Below are 19,782 nucleotides of genomic sequence, written 5' to 3'. Positions count from 1 at the left end.
AGCAGCTATCCTAAGTGATGGATTTACTTTTTTGATCTTCGAATAAAAAAGTATTCAGCAGTATTAAACTACCAGTCCCCATCAAAACCTCAGCACCACCAATTATCATCTGTGATCTGTCCCTTTTGGCCCCAAATCCAATCACTGTCAAAAGCTTGTAGACTTCACGTACGTAACATCTCTAAAATTCGCCCCTTGTTAACTAATGAAACCACCGAGCAATCTCTCGCTTTGACTATTGCCACTCCCTCCTCATAGACCTTCCTCCCCATAGACTATCCCCCTCTTAAGTCTGTCATGAATGCTGCTGAGTCATCTTCCTTAGCGACCGCTCAGCGTCCTCCACCCCTCTCTGCCAGTCCCTTCTCTGGCTTCCGATTGCCCAGTGAAACAGATTCAAAATAATAACAACCACATACAAAGCCATCAACAACTCTGCCCTGAGATACATCACCAATTTTGTCTCCAAATATCACCCAAACCGTCCTCTCCGTTCCTCCCCAGACCTCCTTCACCCTTGTCTTCTCCTGCCATGCTCATCTCCGGGACTACTCCAGAGCCTCTCCCATCCTCTGGAACTCTAAATCTGTCTGGCTTTCTCCTACTCTGGTCACCTTTAAGCAATCCCTGAAAACTCATCTCTTTAGGGAAGCCTGCTATAACTTGCAGTGCTGCTCTAGGCTGAAACAAAGATCTCCCTGCCAGTTGCAGTGAAGGGAGCAGGTGCCTATGCGCCATTTGGGGGTGTAGAACCATCAACGGATAAAGGAAGTAACACCGCTCACCGACCTGGTGCATGAATATGTCAGTGAGTGTGACCTCAGCCAGTGCCACTCCAGCCAGGCCATGTAAAGAGCTGTTCAAACTGTTGCCACTATTTAAATTCTGAATAATAATAATAATAATCTGGATCTCCATTCATCCCTGTACTGTATTTTTTTACCTGGGCTGCCCGCTTAGTGCTTGACAGTGTATATATCCACCATTGACACGGGTCCTCATCACAGTCCAATGTACAGACCAAAGTCTCCATTTCGTAATTAGTTGTAATATGTGCAGTGAGTGCTCGCTTTCTGAGAATCCTTTTAACAGGAAACAATAAAAAACACAGCTTTAAGTGTTTTGTAGCCTTACTTATTACTTAAGATATGCACAGAAAATAAAAAGCTTGAGTCTTTCTGCATAACTACATGTCCAGGGAAATCTGGAAAATGATGAGTAATAAAAGACAATGGTAGTGCTGATGCATGAAGTGAAGTGCCTGTAGGAAAAACAGCTCAGCGTTATCAGGTGGGTGAACGTTGAGCTGGAGAGACAAAGGGAACAGTTCAGTGGTTTGTAGTGTAAATGGCACATTTTAAGGGTGCAGGGTTTTCACATTTTAAAAACGTTAATTTGCAGTAATCTGAATTAACGCCATGAGGTTAAATTATAAAGAATTTGAATAACCCTTTGCTCAGTGAAAGTGCATATATGTACATTTTGGGTGAAAAAAGAATAGCCTAATAGATCACCACATACCTGCTCTCCAGCATCCTCTTGGTGCCTGTATGACTGGCGTTATCTCAGAGGGCACTGTGTGACTGAAATAAAATAGCCAGTTTGGTACATAGGGGTTGATTTATCAAGAATTCACATAGCCATCGACCAGTGAAAGTGCATGTACAATGATTCTGTGTGAATAAAACACCTAATAGTTAACCGCATCCCTGCTCTCCAGATTCCTCATGGCACCTGTATGACTGGCGTTATCCCACAATGTAGCTGTAAACTAGCCAATCTGATACATGGGGGTTGATTTATGAGTTTGCACAGCTATTCACCCAGTAAACGTGCATGTGCATTTGTTCTATGTGAATGGGGCACAAAATAAATGTTAATAGGGCTTTATCCTGTGCTGTTCAAATGTAAAACTGAAAATACAGCATTTGGTCACTAGATGGCGCAAAGTGTTATAGGAAAATCCTATTATACTTGGCTCCATCTAATGGCCACATCTTGTGGAGTCTAAAGCTTTCTTGAAGTTTTTTTTTACCATCATACTTAGTTGGTGGATGCAGCATCGGACAGATGCTGCATCTGTCCCCCGCCGCCTCTGCACTGAGAAGCGAGCCATCGAACACTGCCGATGGCTCGGTTCTCACAGCTCCCCGAGCGAAGAGCTGCTGCCTGTCAGTCAGCAGCTTTCCGCTCTGCCCCCTCACGCTTACTGGAGTGCTGAGCTGTGGAGGGGTGGGGAGCGGCCGTCTCAGTCTCTTAGCAGCTCGCTGAGAGGCTGAGACAGGCATCAGTCCAGGCACCTGGCGGATCCAGACCGTATTGTTGTGATGATGCGGTGCCTGGACTGATTCCAGTGACGTCATCAGAGAGCGGACTTCAGACCGCTCTATGCTGAAAACGGGTCACAGGAGTACAAAACGAATTGCACTCCTGTGACCCATAGGAGAAGCCCAGCCAAACGATCTCAGGCTGGACTCCTCCTTTTAAAGTAGAAGGAAAAGCTACACATTAAGTTGCCTGTTAGGTGTTGCTTCCCCTTTTGCACCAGTTCTCCCTGCTTACATGTTCTTCCAAATCACTTTCCGAATACTTTTTTTAAAGGTGTTATAGGCGGCCATATGACAGCAAAATAACCTGCTAGTTTGTGTACTGCAGAGGGCCAACAATAATGATGAATCCCATAAAGCCACAGCGCCATCTCACCAGTTTCCATAGCTCCCTACTGGGAATAGATTCACACTCACCAGCTGCAGAGACACAGGAGTGAGCGCTAGAGCTTTGTGGTCACGTGACCACAGAGAAAACCCTAAAAAAGTTTTCAGTAAATGATTTATTACAAAATGTATACAGGAAGGATCAAAGCAAGGTAGAAAAAACTCTTAACAGGTACGTTATTGTGCAGCGTTTCCTTCTACTTTAAAAAAATTAGGAAATTGAGATTTGTAAAGGTTCCCAGAATGCAATCCTGATATAGATTGAGAAGCTCCTGTGCATTACAATGTTGCATACAGGGAGAAAGCTTGTTTGTCACGCTTTCTGTTTTCTATCCAAGTATAGCTGTAGTGTACTGGTCCACCTACTGCTTAAACAGCCCTTTCTTTTGCCAGAGGGTACTCCCAAAACAATGCAGGAGGTCTGTAAGAGGTTGGAGGAATCCCACCCTTCTCCTTCTACTTCAGCAGTAAGTACCCACACTTCTGTTTTTATCTACTTCAGCAATAAGTACTTACAGGCCTTCAGTGCCCAACTCCCACTCAGTCTGTAGGGCTCAAAACCTAAAAGGTCAGCTAACCCCTCTGAAAAGTCTTCCGCATGAAGGTGTGCCCCCATTTATACAAGTAGGGGCCTGTTTGTACATATGGACAGATCCTAGAGTAGTATGCCTCTCAGGCATTTGGGTGCTAAAGACACACCCCTTTTAGCTCACAGGCCAAATTTCTGTCTGTGACACATCTTTCAGTCCCTCTCTATTTTAGTTATGATACTGCACAAAGCAATGCAACTACCCTGGTGTCACTAAGTTCCCTAGCTCTTGGGACCCCTTTTTTCTATCCAAGTGGGGTTCTGGATTTGTAACTTATCCAGACATTCATTATCTTCCGCAGAAGAATCCTGCATCCTTGGGTCTTTCCTAGAGACAATGCATTGGCATCTTGCTCTCCTTATCCAGTTGTCCCTGCATCAAAGGCAGAGGTTTGTGCATCTGGGCACTCCACATCTCTTGCATGGCAGGCAGAAACATCGCTGGACGGCTCTGTGCTTCCCTGGATTGTCAGCAGGTGGAACACACTGGGTTTCTGCTGAAGGTACCCCCGGTTGAGGATAGAGTATGTTCATATTCCTTTGTGGGACCTGATCACTTGGAGATAGGCCACCTTCTATAGGTGATCTGTTGCCTCTTGAGGAAATTTCTCTAGATGCCTTCCTCTGTCCTGACTTTAAAGCAAAACTACACTGCATCTTAGCACCACAAACCAAAAATACTATTTAATTCATTTTTAATTTTCAGAGCAAACTCACCCATCCATCCATGTGTGTGAACACTGCTCTAGGTGTCTCCCATCTCCACTTCCACTGACACACAGACTAGGTTCTGGCCCCGTTCATCACGAATTCCAATGAGCAAAAAAGAATTCTGGTTGGCCGCACGTTTAGTAAAATCACCTTTATTTCAGTAAAATCACATTTATTTCAGCAAGTCCATAAAAAACATGTCCAAAAACACAAATAGAGGGGAACAGCATCACCAGTTAGCGCACTTCGCGCTTCCTTAGCGCTTAGTCATAGCACCGATCCATCCAGGTCTCCATGCTTTATTTTGCTGAGACATAGACACATTTCTGGATGTGGCCATCTTGAGTAAGGGCAGATGATTCATATCAACTCTGTCAACTTTATTGAAATTTTATACAAATTTATATAACAAAAACATTACCCACATACCATAGGCAATAATGAAAAACATACCATATTACAGAAATGTACAGAACATAAAACATATTACATATAGACATATGCCAACACCCAGCAGGAGCCCTGACCCAGAAAAAAAACTGGGGACAGTCTACCAATAAATAGACTCATATATATATTATAAAGAAAAATATGGTGATACATTAGACTATTCAGATTTTTAACCCCTGGAAAGAATAACCCTACCATCTATCTTTTCCAAACTATACCCATTGTGGTCCCCTGTTCCTTTTTTGTTACTCTACGATCTGCTTTTACAAGGTTTATTTGGGGATGCAATAGACCTAGACTATAAAGGAGAACTGTATCTTTCCCTAAAGTAAAGGGTGGTGTAGGGGCACCGGACCTATATTACCATGCTGCAGTGATGTTAAAGCGTGGTTCCACTCAAATTTTTTACTTAATCTTACCCCCTTCAGATAATTGCATAGATGATCAAATGTCACACGAAATTTTTTTTATCGCTGTAATTACCGTTATATTGTACTTTATTGTGGCACATCCTGTCTCTCCTCCCATGGGAGTAGGCGTGTTTATTGCCTTTCCCCGGCACCTCCTGGGAGCTTAGTGTCAGGCTTCCCAAGATTCAGTATGGAAACAATTATCATGCGTGTGAACAAGCTGTGAATGAACAGCATTCACCGCATCCAGGAAATCAATGCTTGTGGGCTTCACATGCCCACAAGCAAGATGGAAACAGCCAGCATCACATTTTTTAAGTTATTCTTCAGTACAAATCAGACAGAGGCGGGAATATTACACCCAAACTGTGAGTATTATTTTGGGGTTAGCAAAGTGTCTCAATGACCTAAAAAAAAAAAAAAAAAAAAAGATTGGTCGCCGGACTCCCGCTTTAACTAGGCTAGTAAACTGGTTCCATCATTCTCATCTTAAACAATGGGTACATATAGAACAGTCGATTGCCCCTTTTGACCTCCTCTCTTACAGCACATTTACTGCATGTCTGGGGTAAATTGGAAACCCAATTAGGACGTTCTCTTAAGGTGGGATTAATGACTCCTCTGTTTGGTAACCCAGGGTTCCCTCCGGCAGTAGCACAGAGATGTTTCCTGTCATGGAGTAAGGAGACAAACCGTCGAATATCTCAAATCCTTTGCCAGGGAACTCTTCCATTGCTATGAAATTTGATTCATATACAGCAGCAATCAATTACACATAGTCTGAAATATCAACAACTATCCTCTTTTCTCTTCTCCTTCTCTTCAAGTGATGTATTTAATAGAGAGCCAGATACCTTTTGAGTCTCTCCTGTTACAAGATACTATACCATATCATATCCTTTCTGCAGTGTATAGGGTTCTTATTCTTAGACTCCACTCATGCTTCCCAGAGTTTACAAATAAGTGGAATATGGACTTGAGTGTCCAAATTAAACCAGAGTAATGGGAAAAAGCATTTATCCTTACCCACTGTACGTCATTAGCAACTAAGGCACATGAGATGAATTTCAAGCTTCTTTCCCGTTGGTATAGATGCCTGTTGTTGTTTCACCTGGATATATCCAAATGTCTCAGACCTTTGTTGGCGTTGTCACTCTGCTAAGGGTTTTCTATTGCATATCTGGTGGGAATGTCTATCTGTACATGATTTTTGGGAAGCAATACTCCAGCTCCATACCCGTGCAACTGGGGTAATTATCCCCAACATGCCACAAATCACTTTGCTGTCCATCTTACCCAGCTTGTATAAAAGCATTAAAAAAAAGCCTTTTAAGGCAATAGCTGACCGCTGCAAGAGCGCATATATCACGCCACTGGCGGTCGGCATATGCTCCACTGTTGATTGAGTGGGTTACAGAGATGGACCATATTGAGATGATGGAGACTCTCCTGTCACGGGAATTGGACACATATGGCAATGTTGTCAAAGCTGGCTCCCTTGGAAGGTGCTCAGGGAATCCCCTGAACGGCGGAATTTATATACGGGTCGGCGGTAAGACCTGAAGTTGGTCCAGAGCTGGGATGAGTGAGGTGATATCAGTCTGCCTATTTCTGGTTGTATTATTTTTATTTATTTTTACTTTTAGCTATTCCTTTTTTTTTCCTCTTGTTGTTGTGCTCTGTGTGATGTGTCATACACCACTGTGTGAGTTGAAGATAGGGAGTAGTAAACCATGTATTACATCTAAGTTGGATGAAGGAAGATATGGAAGGGCAGATGATTCATGTAGCATTTACTTCCTGGAATTCATCTTCCCTTAGCTCAGGCAGGAGGGTGTGCTTAGCTGAAAAAAACCCTCCCCCTCTGAAAACTCCTGGAATGTATGGCATCATTTGCCTATGCCTGGAAACCAGGAAGTAGCTGAAGAAATGTAAAAAACAAGGCCCAGGCCTAGGGAGGCACTTTGCCGCCCTCCCTCGCTCAAAAACATCCCCCCCGACCCGTCCTCCCGAGTCCCGGCTCCCACGGCCTCCTCCCGCTCAGATACAGCCTCCCAAGTGCACACACACATCATTGCTGCTCTGTGCAAAACCACTGCACAGAGGAGGTAAGCATAACATGTTTGTTATTTTCGTTTGAAGTCATACTGTTATCTAAGAAGACTGGTGATAATGATTAATTTGACAGTCTGTTGGAGACAATAGGGAACAGAGCTGTGAATTGCACATGAAATCCAAAAACAGGTGCTCTGGCTTGTTATAGTGTCCTCCATACACCAGAATTCAGCATAAAGCAAAAGTAGTAGCTGGCAACTCTAACATCCCTATGAATATCTTTATTTCTTGTACAGGAGTAGATAAAATGCTTACATGTTTTGGCAAGTAGCCTTGTTCATAAGTAGCCTTCAGCCTTTACAACCACTTTAAGAGAGGGGAATGGCTAGAATGTCTGAATGTTTCACTGCTGTCTGAGCCTTCCTGTCCAGGTAACAACCATTGCCACCATTTCCCATTGGTGCTACTAGTAAAAATCTTCCCAGCTGGGTCAATGATAGAATTAAAATCCGACAGAAATTTTAACTCCCTCCAACTCTATCCAAAAGAAAAAAAAAAAAAAAAAAACATCAATTTTAATACCCAGGGGGTCTCTGGGGCTTGACAAAAGAACTCTGCAGGACATTCCCAACCAGTTCAGCAAAGCATCCACAGTCGTTGCTGTTCTGTGCAAAACCACTGCACAGAGAAGGTAAGTATAACATGTTTATTTTTTTGTTTGAAATCATATTGGTATAATAAGACTGGTGATAATGATAAATTTGACAGTCTGTTAAAGGCAATAGTGAAAAAGTGCAGCACTCACAATGGGGAACAGATCTGTGAATTGCACATGGAATGCAAAAACTGGTGCTCAATACACCAGAATTCAGCATAAAGCAAAAGTAGTAGCCGCCAACTCTAACATCCCTATGAATATCTTTATTTCTTGCACAGGAGTAGATGAAATGCTTACATGTTTCATGGAGAAGCCTTGTTCATGAGTAGCTTTGGCTGTAAACAAGGCTACTCGCCAAAACATGTAAGCATTTTATCTAATCCTGTGCAAGAAATAAAGATATTCATACGGATGTTGGAGTTGCAGGCTACTACTTTTGCTTTAGTCTGTTGAAGGCAGTATAGGGACATAATGGGCAATCTATTGAAAGTCTTTAAAGAGGACCTTCAGTAATTTTTTCATCTCTCTATCTATCTAATATTCTCCCCTTGTTTTAACTTTGGAGGTCCATTTCACGAAGGCACGGAGGTCCGTTTCTTCACAGCGCATGCGCCAATTACATCATCGACGCACTACAAGTGAAATATCTCCTGATTGGCGCACGTTTAAGAGATATTTCCACTATCTATAGGTAAGCCTTATTCTAGGCTTACCTATAGTTAAAAGTCAGGAGGGAGGGTTTACAACCACTTTAAAGACTTTTGCTGATAAGATAAAATACCAGAAAGCCTAGAATATGGGTTACAACAGCATATGGGTAAAGTCAGCCATACATGGATAGAAATTCAACCGGTTCAGCAGGGACTGGCCGAGATCCAATCCATGTATGGGCAGCCTGATTGTACCCAAGTCGATTCATCGATCAACTTGGGTACAACCAGCCTTTCCGGATGTTTTTACATGCAATTACTGACAGCGGCTATAGCCGCTAGTAGTAATGATTGTATTCTGCCTTCCGGGAAGACTCCTCTTGCTCCCTGCCGGAAGAATACAATAGCTCTGCGGGAGGCATTCCCCCATCAACACTGACTGTGTTGATGGAGGAATCGATCGATTCATCTTTCCTTCCACGTGTGGTGGAAGGAACGATAATTCATTCATCTATGGCTTGCTTTAGTTCGAACAAAACTATAAATTTCCAACACACATATATGTAAAAATTCCCACAATTGTTGCCACAATGCAGTTGTGCATGTATTGAAAGCCATGACATATTTCTACTGAGGACAGCCTGCCTTTTTGTGGTTACACTATTATCTCCCTGTCATGTATTGTGAACTTGAAATGTGTGACCAGATGTCATGCCAACAAATACAACTGGGAGCTAGAAACCCTGCAGAAATCTCATACATTAAAGTTGTCCTTGTCAAATGCTATTAAGCACTGACTAAATTACATTTGTATTAGCTCTGAGAAGTCAATTGAATACAAGCCTAAAACGTGTGAACTCTTAATTGTGCAGGCAGAAAGCCTACTGGAAATACACTGACATGATCAGAAGCCACTCTGACTTGTATTACTTTTGTTAACTTTTTTGTGCGTTGTTATAGAATCTTGTTTCGTGGAGTCAGACTTTTTGTAATTATGTTGTCAGGATTCTTGTAAAGAGATCCTGGCCCGAAAGAGAGACAAGATAGTCACTGGATTTATGAAAGTGTATCTACAAGCAAACTGGACAATGGTGAAGAAGTAGCCCAGCAAACTACAGCTGGCCACAAACGAAAATTCTTAGGAAAAGTTTTGGAAAATTTGTAACTTCTCTGAATATTCGAATGTCGTTCGAGAGATTTTTTTAACATTTGGTTTTGGAATGAATCTCACCAAATGAAAACATACATTGTTAAAATTTTGTTCGTTCGAGAAAATTTTTCCATCCTGCAACTTCAAATTTTTTATCGTCACTGTGGTCAAAAACTAATTTCATTTTGACCCACTAATGATTAGAAAAACTAATCATAATGGGATGAACATGATCAGCAACAATACTCAGGTAGTCTGTAGTGTTTAAACGATGCTCAATTGGTACTAAGGTGTGCATAGAAAATATCCCCCACACCATTACACCACCACCACCAGCCTAAACCGTTAATACAAGGCAGGATGGATCCATGCTTTCATGTTGTTTATGCCAAATTTTGACCCTACTATCTGAATGTTGCAGCTGAAATTGAGACTCACCAGACCAGGCAACATTTTTCCAATCTTTTGCTGTCTAATTTTGGTGAGCCTCAGTTTGCTTTTCTTAGCTGACAGGAGGGCCACCCAGTGCTGTCTTCTGCTGCTCTAGCCCATCTGCTTCAAGGTTCGATGTGTTGTGCGTTCGGAGATGGTATTCTGCATAACTTGGTTGTAGTGAGTGGTTATTTGAGTTACTGTTGCCTTTCTATCATCTCAAACCAGTCTGCCCATTCTCCTATGACATCAACAAGGCATTTTTGTCCACACAATTATATGGGGCCTTACCCTGCCCAGGCAAAGTTATCTCAGTATAGCTAACAAAGTGATTAGATGTGAAAGCATATATATTAAGGGTCTTGAGGTGACACTAGGGACCATGTGGCGGGTAGGGTCTGGTTAGTTTTAAGGAGTTCCTTTAATGGATTTCAGAAAAACAGAGTGCACAAACCAGTGACTGCATATTGCCTCAAGAGCACTTGTTCTCAGCTTTAGCTGATAGAGTAGTATATGATTGCCATCTCCTTGCCCCCAGTGGTCCTCAGAGGTGGAAATATCAACTGAATAATATCAACCTGAAACATCTACAGCCAATGTAAATTGCAACTGACAAATCTAGTCAACATCTAACCGTAACAGTTGGTTATGCCACTGCCCGGGCCAGTGGCTCTAATATTTAAAATACTATCTACTGGATTTTGAATAACCCTTACCAAAGAAAAATGACTTCCTTGCCGGAGTGACTGGGTGTTGTCAGTTCTCTCAAACTGTACCAAACTGTACCAATATCTTTCCTGCTTCATTTTTATGATGGTCCTTTCCTGGCTCTTTGTCAGAAGGAAGAATCCTTACTGCTGTGAAATTGACTAGTCACCTCCCTAGACAGACCCACTAGGCAATACTTTGCCTTCTGCCAGGATTCTGGTAATTGTGAGTCTCGGCAGAGTGAGGGCAATGCTGCACCAACACATCCAGGCAAATCTAGATTAGTGTTACTCAACCTTTTTTCAGTCAAGGAACCCTAAAATTATGGACAATCTCAAGGCACCCCTCAAAATTATGGACAGTCTTGAGGCACCCCATTCTAAAATGTAAAATGATTCTGATACTTTTATATAATGCCGCATCATCAATACAGGTAGGACACCTAACGTTAGAGGTGATTTATTCTTCCAAATCAAATACACTTTCTTTTTCATACATCATGGGACACAGAATAGGGCTAATATTCATTACCTGCTGGGTTATACTTCATCTCCAGGTGAATGGACACTGGTAGACCAGAGGTCTTTAGACAGGAAGTGATACCCTATATAACCCCTCCCATACAGGATGTACTCCGTTTTTTACTAGTGTCTGCAAGGTGGATGGCACAATTGTTTGAGCTCTCTGAGCTCCAGGTCTCTAGTCCCACAAACTGTTCTTAAATGAATCAAGAGATTGACCGATCAGATCCATTTGACAGGCTTTATATTCTTAGATAAATGGTACCCGAGCCTAACAAAGAAGACTCAAGATCCTGCAAGGTTTTGCCTGTGTATGCTTAGCATGTGGTGCTTCCAGAAGGCAGCTGTGGGACACAAAGCAGGCTCTGAACCAGGCATTTGCAGCGGTTCATTTCTCCTTACCCGGGTCACGTGAGTCACCAGGTGTTGCTTGGCAGGCTAAAGGTGTTTAGCAGGATTGTTGCATAGGGTCTTGGTGAGCTCTATTAAAGAGTCTCCCTTCTGAGGTCTTTTAATGCTACACCCAGGTACTTTCTTTTTGTGGCTAGTAAATGTCTTCAAAAAAGAGGAGCGGGACTAACACTACAGGGAAGGGCACACCTATGTTGTCAGTAGTTCCTGATGAGCCTAGTCATATCCCTAGTGTTGTATTCCCTGAAGGACCAGAGGCTGCTGGGCAATCTGAGCCACTGCGCCTATCTGGTATTGTGCCTAGAGTCAACGCTGCTGCTTCACCCCTTAACACCAAGGATGAACTGTCCTCGGCCTTAGCACAGTATTGCTGGCATGATTGCCTCCATCCCCCAGGGTGGAAAGAAGCGTGACAGATCCCCCTCCCCGGAGCCTCCTAGTCTGCAGCAGGAATGGGTTGAGGATGGGGAAGAGCTAAAAGCTCAGAATTCTATGGAGGGCCTGGCAGGTGAGTCTGCTTCCGAGCAATCTGGACAAGAAAATATCCAGTTGATGTCTGCCTCAGTCACAGAGGCTTTTGATCCTGACTCTTACCGAAATGGAGAGGTTACTGAGCCCCTGGTCCTCTTTGGGATCCCTGAGGCCTCTTCAGGCTGCACAGGCTTTCCCCTTACACCCACTGTTGGAACAGGCATTGTATGCTGATTGGGAACATCCTGACAGGATTTTTGTTCCTCCTAAGCGGTATTCCCTTTTATATCCCATGGATGAAAATCTTGTTATAAAGTGGAGCATGCCAGCCGTAGATGCTGCAGTCTCTTCTTAAACAAGAACTTAACTTGTCCAGTAGATAATGCACAGGGCTTGGAAGACCCTGTTGACAAGAAATTGGAGTCATTATTAAAAGCTTCCTTTTCTTTGGCCAGTTCAGCTATTCAGCCAGTTCTTGCAGGAATTGGTATCTGCCAGTCCGTAAAGAATCAGATCAGACGGCCTGACAGGCCTAACCTTGAGGATGATCTGGCTGAAATAAGACATAAGATATTCCTTGAGCTCTGTGTTTTGCTGTTGACGCCTTAAAGGATTCAATACAGCAGGTTTGTCGTTTGGCTCTCTTGTCTGTACATATGCGCAGACTTTTGTGGCTTAAGAACTGGTCAGCTGAGCTTCCTTGTAAAAAGTTATTGGCAGGTTTCCCCTTTTATGGGGAATGTTTATTTGGTGATCATTTGGACAAACATATCCAAAAGATTTCCAGAGGGAAGAGCTCTCTACTTCCTGAGCAGAAAAGCACCAGGCATCCCTCGTTTAAAACCTCAGGGACTGCTTCCTCAAATGCCTCAGCGCCAAGGCAGTTCCGCTGCCAACAGGGTGCTAGGGCCAGGGGCAAACTGCAAGGCCAGGGCCAGAAAAAGCCCTGGGTCCAAAATTCTTCTAAACACAGTACCAAGCCCTCCTTTTGAGGGGCGCCCCCACTCCATCGGGTGGGGGGAAGGCTGCTGCACTTTGCGGACATTTGGAGAACAATAATTCAGGACGAGTGGGTCACCAACTACATCCCACGGTTACAAGCTGGAGTTGCGGGGGGGTTCCTCCTGAGAGGTATTTAAGATCCAGCGTTCCCTCAGATCCTCCAAAAAGAAACTTATTGCTTCAGGCACTACATCATTTAGTGCATCAAGAAGTGATTGTAGATGTTACTGTATCCGAAAAAGGCATGGGGTTTTACTTGACCCTGTTTACGGTTCAAAAACCAAACAGGGACACAAGGCCCATTTTGGACCTAAGATCCCTGAACCAGTATCTACTGATACAGTCCTTTCGGATGAATTCTGTCCGCTCAGTAGTAGCCTCACTCCAGATGGGAGACTTTCTAGCCTCCATCGATATAAAAGACGATCAGGTGTGTCAGATAAGTGGCACCGGACAACCCTCCATTCGGCTCTGTATAAGTCTTTTAGGGAGGATGGTATCCTCCTTCGAGGCAGTGCCCTATGCCCAATTCCATTCCAGGCCTTTACAACAAGACATCTTGTTGGCTTGGAACAGGAGAGGACAAGCCCTGGATTATCCAATGTTCTTATCTCCTCATGCACGCTTAAGCCTAAACTGGTAGTTGTAGGATCAGAAACTCCTTTTTCCTGGTAACTTGAAGAGTACTGACTACAGATGACAGTCTCTCAGGCTGGGGAGCGACCCTAGAAGGGCTCACAGCTCAGGGGAAATGGTCAAGGACAGAACAGATCCTGCCCATCAACATCCTGGCATTACTGGCAGTTTGTCTAGCCCTACGGTCCTGAACGGTGGAGCTTCAGGACTGCCCTATCAGGGTTCAGTCCGACAATGCCACTGCAGTGGCCTATATAAACCACCAAGGCAGTACCAGGAGTCGTTCAGCTCTGAAGGAGGTGAACCACATACTAGCCTGGGCAAAGGGACATGTGCCGATTCTATCGGTAGTCCATATCCCGGGAGTAGAGAACTGGAAGGCAGATTATCTCAGCCGCCAGCAAATCTGTCCGGGGGAATGGTCCCTACACCCAGGGGTGTTCTAGGAAATTTGCCAAAGTTGGGGATGACCAGAGGTCGACCAACTAGCATCCAGGTTCAACAACAAGCTACAGCAGTTTATGTCCCGAAGAAGAGATCCTCTGGCAATCAGAACAGATGTGCAGGTAGTTCCGTGGAGCCAGTACTCCCTGGTTTATGCTTTCCCTCCGATCCATCTCCTTCCACATTTGTTGTGCAGGATTCGGAGAGAGGGGGTTCCAGTCATTCTGGTGACTCCAGCCTGGCCCAGAAGGCCCTGGTTCCCAGAGATTGTGAGACTGACAATAGACAGGCCATGGACACTTCCACGTCACCCTGATATACTGTCTCAAGGTCCTTTATTCCACCCCAATTTACTGTCTCTAAATTAGACAGCATGGCTATTAAAGCCAGGGTGTTTAAGGACTGTGGCATCTCAGGACCAGTGGTGTCTACCCTAGTGAATGCTAGAAAAGCTGTCACTAGGAAGATCTATCATAAAGTCTGGAAGACTTATATTGCTTGGTGTGAAGCCAAAAAATGGCATCCTTGGAAATACGTGATTGGGAGAATTCTCTCTTTTCTACAGTCAGCTGTGGAAATCAAATTGGCTTTGAGTACAATCAGAGGTCAAGTTTTGGCCCTATCAGTATTCTTCCAAAGGCCTTTAGCCTCCCATTCACTGGTCCGAACCTTTATGCAGGGGACAACTCGCTTGCTTCCCCCCCATTAGGTCACCTATGTGTCCTTGAGACTTGAACTTGGTGCTGTCTGTGTTACAGAAACAACCATTTGGGCCTATCAAGGAAATTCCATTAGACCTGCTGTCAAGCAAGCTAGCCTTCCTTATGGCCATCACCTCAGCTAGAAGGGTGTTGGAGTTGGCGGCCCTTTCGTGCAGGGAACCATACTTGATCCTTCACCGCGATGGGGTCGTGTTATGACCTGTTCCATCCTTTTTGCCAAAAGTGGTGTCGGCCTTTCATTTAAATGAGGACATTATTTTGCCTTTTTTCTCTCAGCCTCATTCGGCGGAAGAGAGACTGCATTTTTTGTCTGAGCAGTCAAGGTTTATTTGTCTAGATCTGCGGAGATCCGAGGATCAGACACCTTTTTTGTTTTACCAAAAGTACCCAAAAAGGGGCAGGCAGCTTCCAAAGCTTCCATTGCCAATTGGGCTCGTCAGTTGGTCATTCAGGCCTATGGTCTGAAACGTAAAGCTCCTCCCTTTAGGGTGAGAGCTCATTCTTCCAGGGGTGTAAGAACCTCCTTTGGTCTACCAGTGTCCATTCACCTGGAGATGAAGTATAACCCAGCAGGTAATGAATATTAGCCTAACTCTGTGTCCCATGATGTACTCAAAGAAAAGTATTTTACAGGTAAGTATGACAAAAAAAATCCTGTTTTTGCAAACTGATACTGACTAGTATTCCAATGTTTCGATTCTCCCTCAGTTTTTCTCCATCACTTAGCTAATGAGACCTCAAAGCTGATGGAGAGAGGCAAGGGAGGGTCAAACAAGGATGATATGCAGGCAGTTGACATCCCTCTTCATCAACTCATGATGTCATTGGTCGTTAGGAGATTGGCAACTAGAAGGTTGTAATGGTGTACAATGAAAACCTATGGCTTTGTGTAACTAAAAGGCAGGTTTCATCCACCCACCAGCTTGTACATAATTTTGGGGCAATTTTTAGGCATTTTGCCAAGGTACCCCTGAAGAAACCTCAAGGCACCCTGGTTGAAAGGCTGATCTAGATACACACCTGGCTGATACAGCAGTAGAAACCTAATGCCCCATACACACGATCAGAAATTCCGTCAGAAAAAACTTGGATGTTTTTTCCGATGGAATTCCGCTCAAGCTTGCCTTGCATACACACGGTCACACAAAAGTTCTCTGAACTTTCAACCGTCAAGAACGCGGCGACGTACAACACTACGACGAGCTGAGAAAATGGAGTTCAATGCTTCCGAGCATGCTTCAAATTGTTTCCGAGCATGCGTGATTTTTTGTGTCCGAATTGCATTCAGACGAACGTATTTTCGGATAGGAACTTTTTCCGACCAAAAAATAGAGAACCTGCTCTCAATCTTTTGCTGGCTGGAATTCTGCCAGCAAAAGTCCGATGGAGCATACACACGGTCGGAATTTCTGACCAAAAGCTCACATCCGACTTTTGCTGGCGGAATTTCTGATCGTGTGTACGGGGCATTAGATGTTCTAACCTAAAAATGTCCACCTCAAGTATTTTTAAACACTTATAGATAAATCACTTGCAAAGTTCCCAGCCCTGCAATTTTTGATTCTTCAATATTTGTGTAATCGGTTTCTGACATCTGTGAAAACTGTTTCTAGAATGTCTTGGCCAGCATAATGGATATGGAATATATACAATGTACAATACTGATAATAAAGAACTCTCCACACACCATGCCACACCTGTTTACTTTATAAAGATACATATGGCTGGTGGAAAAGAATCAGGAAATGGATGTTGATAATGGAGTTGGTTTTTTTATGCAACAACTGCATTTTTGATATAAGTACAGAGGTGACAGCAAAATCAGTGAATCCATTTTAAGCCTGTAAAAGCAGAAACATCTCCTCTACCACCTGGTGAAAAAAACCCGCTCGAAAAGGACTCACTGGTGGAGCTGTCACCTCTTCTTTTCTAATATGGAATAACAACATATTTTCCTAAGCTGTGAACAGAATGTGTTTGTATGAGTTATAGGGAGGTCAGGCTTCCCTTACATATGCTTGACCTGGCAATACCCTGTTCATTGTATGCATTGTGCACAAGAAAATGGGTGATTTCCTACCTACGCAGCTGCCTGCTAGTAATATGATCAGAGCGGAGAGAGAGCCTGGATACAGAATGATATTTAAAGACCTCTGCTAGAGCTGTTTTTCCCATCTTACAACATAAGCAGAATCCGTTGTTCATATTCACTCATTTAGATTGACAATAAATCTCAGCACGTTTTACCTAAGCTGCGTCTCATAATTATACTTGATTGGCAAACTTAATTGGATGTAATAGAGTGATCGAGATTTTATAGTAAATGCCAATAAGTTATAAAAATTAAATTAGATTAATTAAAAGCTTTTTTTTTTTTTTTTAAATCTCTCTAAATCAGAAAAGTGAACCCTTTCATCTCACTCTAGCTTAGCAAACCATTGCACATCTCATTTGGATTCTTATCCCTTTTTGTTTCATATCTCAAGAAGCACAAATCCATCTCTAATTAGGTTTAAAGTCAAAACTTCAGTAAGAACACAAAGAGAAAATGAGAAAAATAAAGACTTTTAGGATTAGACAGCCAGGAATCCTTATCTGTAAAGTACTTAATTATAAGATCTGTTTATTGATAGCATGGTTTACTTTGTTGGTTTTATTTAGCCACATAGGAGTTTGGTTTTTCTCTTTTTCTCTTGCAGAAAGGTGTTGATTCATCCACTTATCAGGGGGCTTGTAATATATGGCACATGGAGGTTGAAGAAAGTCCAGACTGGATAAAGAGAGAGTTTGAAAAGGTAATGTTTTATTTAGTTTTATGTTCCCAGTAAGGCTGATGAAAGAAAGGCGCAAAGCTACCATCTTGATCCTGTAATAGGGAACTCATAGAGGTGTAGAATTAGCTGGAGGTTCCACCAATGCAGGATGTTTTCACTGAAGATGGAGAACAAACTTGAAGGCTCCTTTCCCATGGGCGTCATCTAGGAAAAAGGATTCAGTTTACATCAGTTTCTACATCCGTTTTCACTTCAGTTCAGTGCAGTTTACATCTGTTTTTACATCCTCCCGCCAGGGTCCTTAACAAACATGACTCACCCCTGCCTGCTGTCAGCAGAATGTAAACAAAAGAGCTGAATTTTTTTTCTTTGAAATAGCATGCAGGTAACGCCCAAATCCATACTAGGCCTTGCAGGTCTTCTATGGATTTTCGGAGGGACCCTTCACCAGAAAAAAAAAAATGCATGAGGTCCCCCCAAAATCTATACCAGGTCCTTAGGTATTCCCCTGCAAAATCCATATGAGACCCTTCTCCGAGCATGCAGGCCAGGAAAGGCGGTGGGGGGGGGTTTGAAGACCATGCACCTAAACCATACCAGGCCAAATGCCCTCAACATGGGAGGTACACTGCCAGGGGGTGGACAAAGCACCTTGCCCTTATGTTTGTGAGTACAAGGACCTCATCCCTACAACCCTGGCCTTATGGTTGTGGGGGTGCAGGGGGAGATTTATTGAAATCCGAAAGCCCCCCTTTAACAAGTGGGTCCCCAGATCCAGCCCCTCCCTCTATGTGAATGAGTATTGAGGTACATAGTACCCCTATTCACTTACAAAAAAAATGACAAGTGCAATTAAAAACACAAAAACATCTGCATTGGCATTCTTGGATATGGCTAGAGCATTTGCTGCTATAGATTGTCCATTTCTAAGAGTGACAATGAAAAGATTTGGATTTGGAGAAAGATTTATAAAATGGGTGGGTATATTATATAAACAGCCATGGTCAAATTTGCTGGTGAATGGTATGATTATCACCCCCTGTAAAGCTGTATAGAGGGACTAGACAAGGATGCCACCCCATCTCCACAACTGTTTGCAATAGCGATAGATGCTTTAGCGTTAAGATTCAGGCAGTCAAAAGAAATACAAGGGAATGCTCAGAGTACATTAAATGAAGCCATGAAGATAATAGAGGCATTTGGAGAGTTCTCTGGCCTGAAGATAAATTAGCAGAAATCTGCATTGATACCATTAAGACAGGAAATATAAATGGGAGACGGGGGGGGGCGCTAGAGCCCCCATTAACCACTTAAGCCCTGAACCATTTTGCTGGCCAAAGATCAGAGCACTTTTGCAATTCGGCACGACGTCGCTTTAACTGACAATTATGCGGTCGTGCGACGTGGCTCCCAAACAAAGTTGACGTCCTTTCTTTCCCACAAATAGAGCTTTCTTTTGGTGGTATTTGATCACCTCTGCGGTTTTCATTTTTTGTGCTGTAAACAAAAAAATAGCGACAATGTTGAAAAAAACGCATTATTTTTTACTTTTTGCTGTAATAAATATCCCCAAAAAATATATTAAAAAACATTTTTTTTCCCCAGTTAAGGCCAATACGTATTCTTCTACATATTTTTGTTAAAAAAAATCGCAATAAGTGTTTATTAAATGGTTTGCGCAAAAGTTATAGCGTTTACCAAATAGGGGATAGTTTTGTGGCATTTTTATTGATATTTTTTTTTTATTAGTAATGACGGCGATCAGCGATTTTTATCGTGACTGCGACATTATGCAGGACACATCGGACAATTTTGACACATTTTTGGGATCATTGGCATTAATACAGCGATCAATGCTAAAAAATTGCATTGATTACTGTAAAAATGTCACTGGCAGTGAAGGGGTTAACCACTAGGTGGTATTGTAGGGGTTAAGTGTGTCCTAGGGAGTGATAGCGTCATTAGGCTTCCTCACTGTGAGACGATCACGGGACCCGCAATCACGGTCATGGAGCTCCCAGCGGGCGCATGCGCGCGCCCGCAAGCCGCCTCTTAAAGGGCAACATACAGGTACGTTAATTTGCCTGTACGTGCCCTTCTGCCACAGTATATCTGCCTGAGGTGGTCAGGAAGTGGTTAAAAATAGTACAGTCCTTTAAGTATTTGGGAATTTATATTACTTCACAAGGAGGCATTGAAAGCTAATGTATATCCTCTAACAGAGCACATTAAATATAAATTGGAGATCTGGTCTAAAATGCCGTTGTCAGTAGT

General features: G+C 43.1%; 1 protein-coding gene across 2 annotated transcripts in view; it reads left to right on the top strand.

Moving 5' to 3' along the window:
• RNF180 (ring finger protein 180) overlaps nucleotides 1-19,782 on the top strand; it is a 112,730-nt gene that overhangs the window by 15,820 nt on the left and 77,128 nt on the right. For both annotated transcript variants that reach the window (XM_073623581.1, XM_073623586.1), the window contains exon 3: nucleotides 17,434-17,529. In XM_073623581.1, coding sequence (XP_073479682.1) covers nucleotides 17,434-17,529 — 96 coding nt within the window. The remainder of the gene's footprint in view (nucleotides 1-17,433; nucleotides 17,530-19,782) is intronic.

Source organism: Aquarana catesbeiana, linkage group LG01 (genome assembly GCF_042186555.1).
Source record: "Aquarana catesbeiana isolate 2022-GZ linkage group LG01, ASM4218655v1, whole genome shotgun sequence".
Lineage (NCBI taxonomy): Eukaryota > Metazoa > Chordata > Amphibia > Anura > Ranidae > Aquarana > Aquarana catesbeiana.
This window is presented reverse-complemented; position numbering and strand designations above follow the sequence as displayed.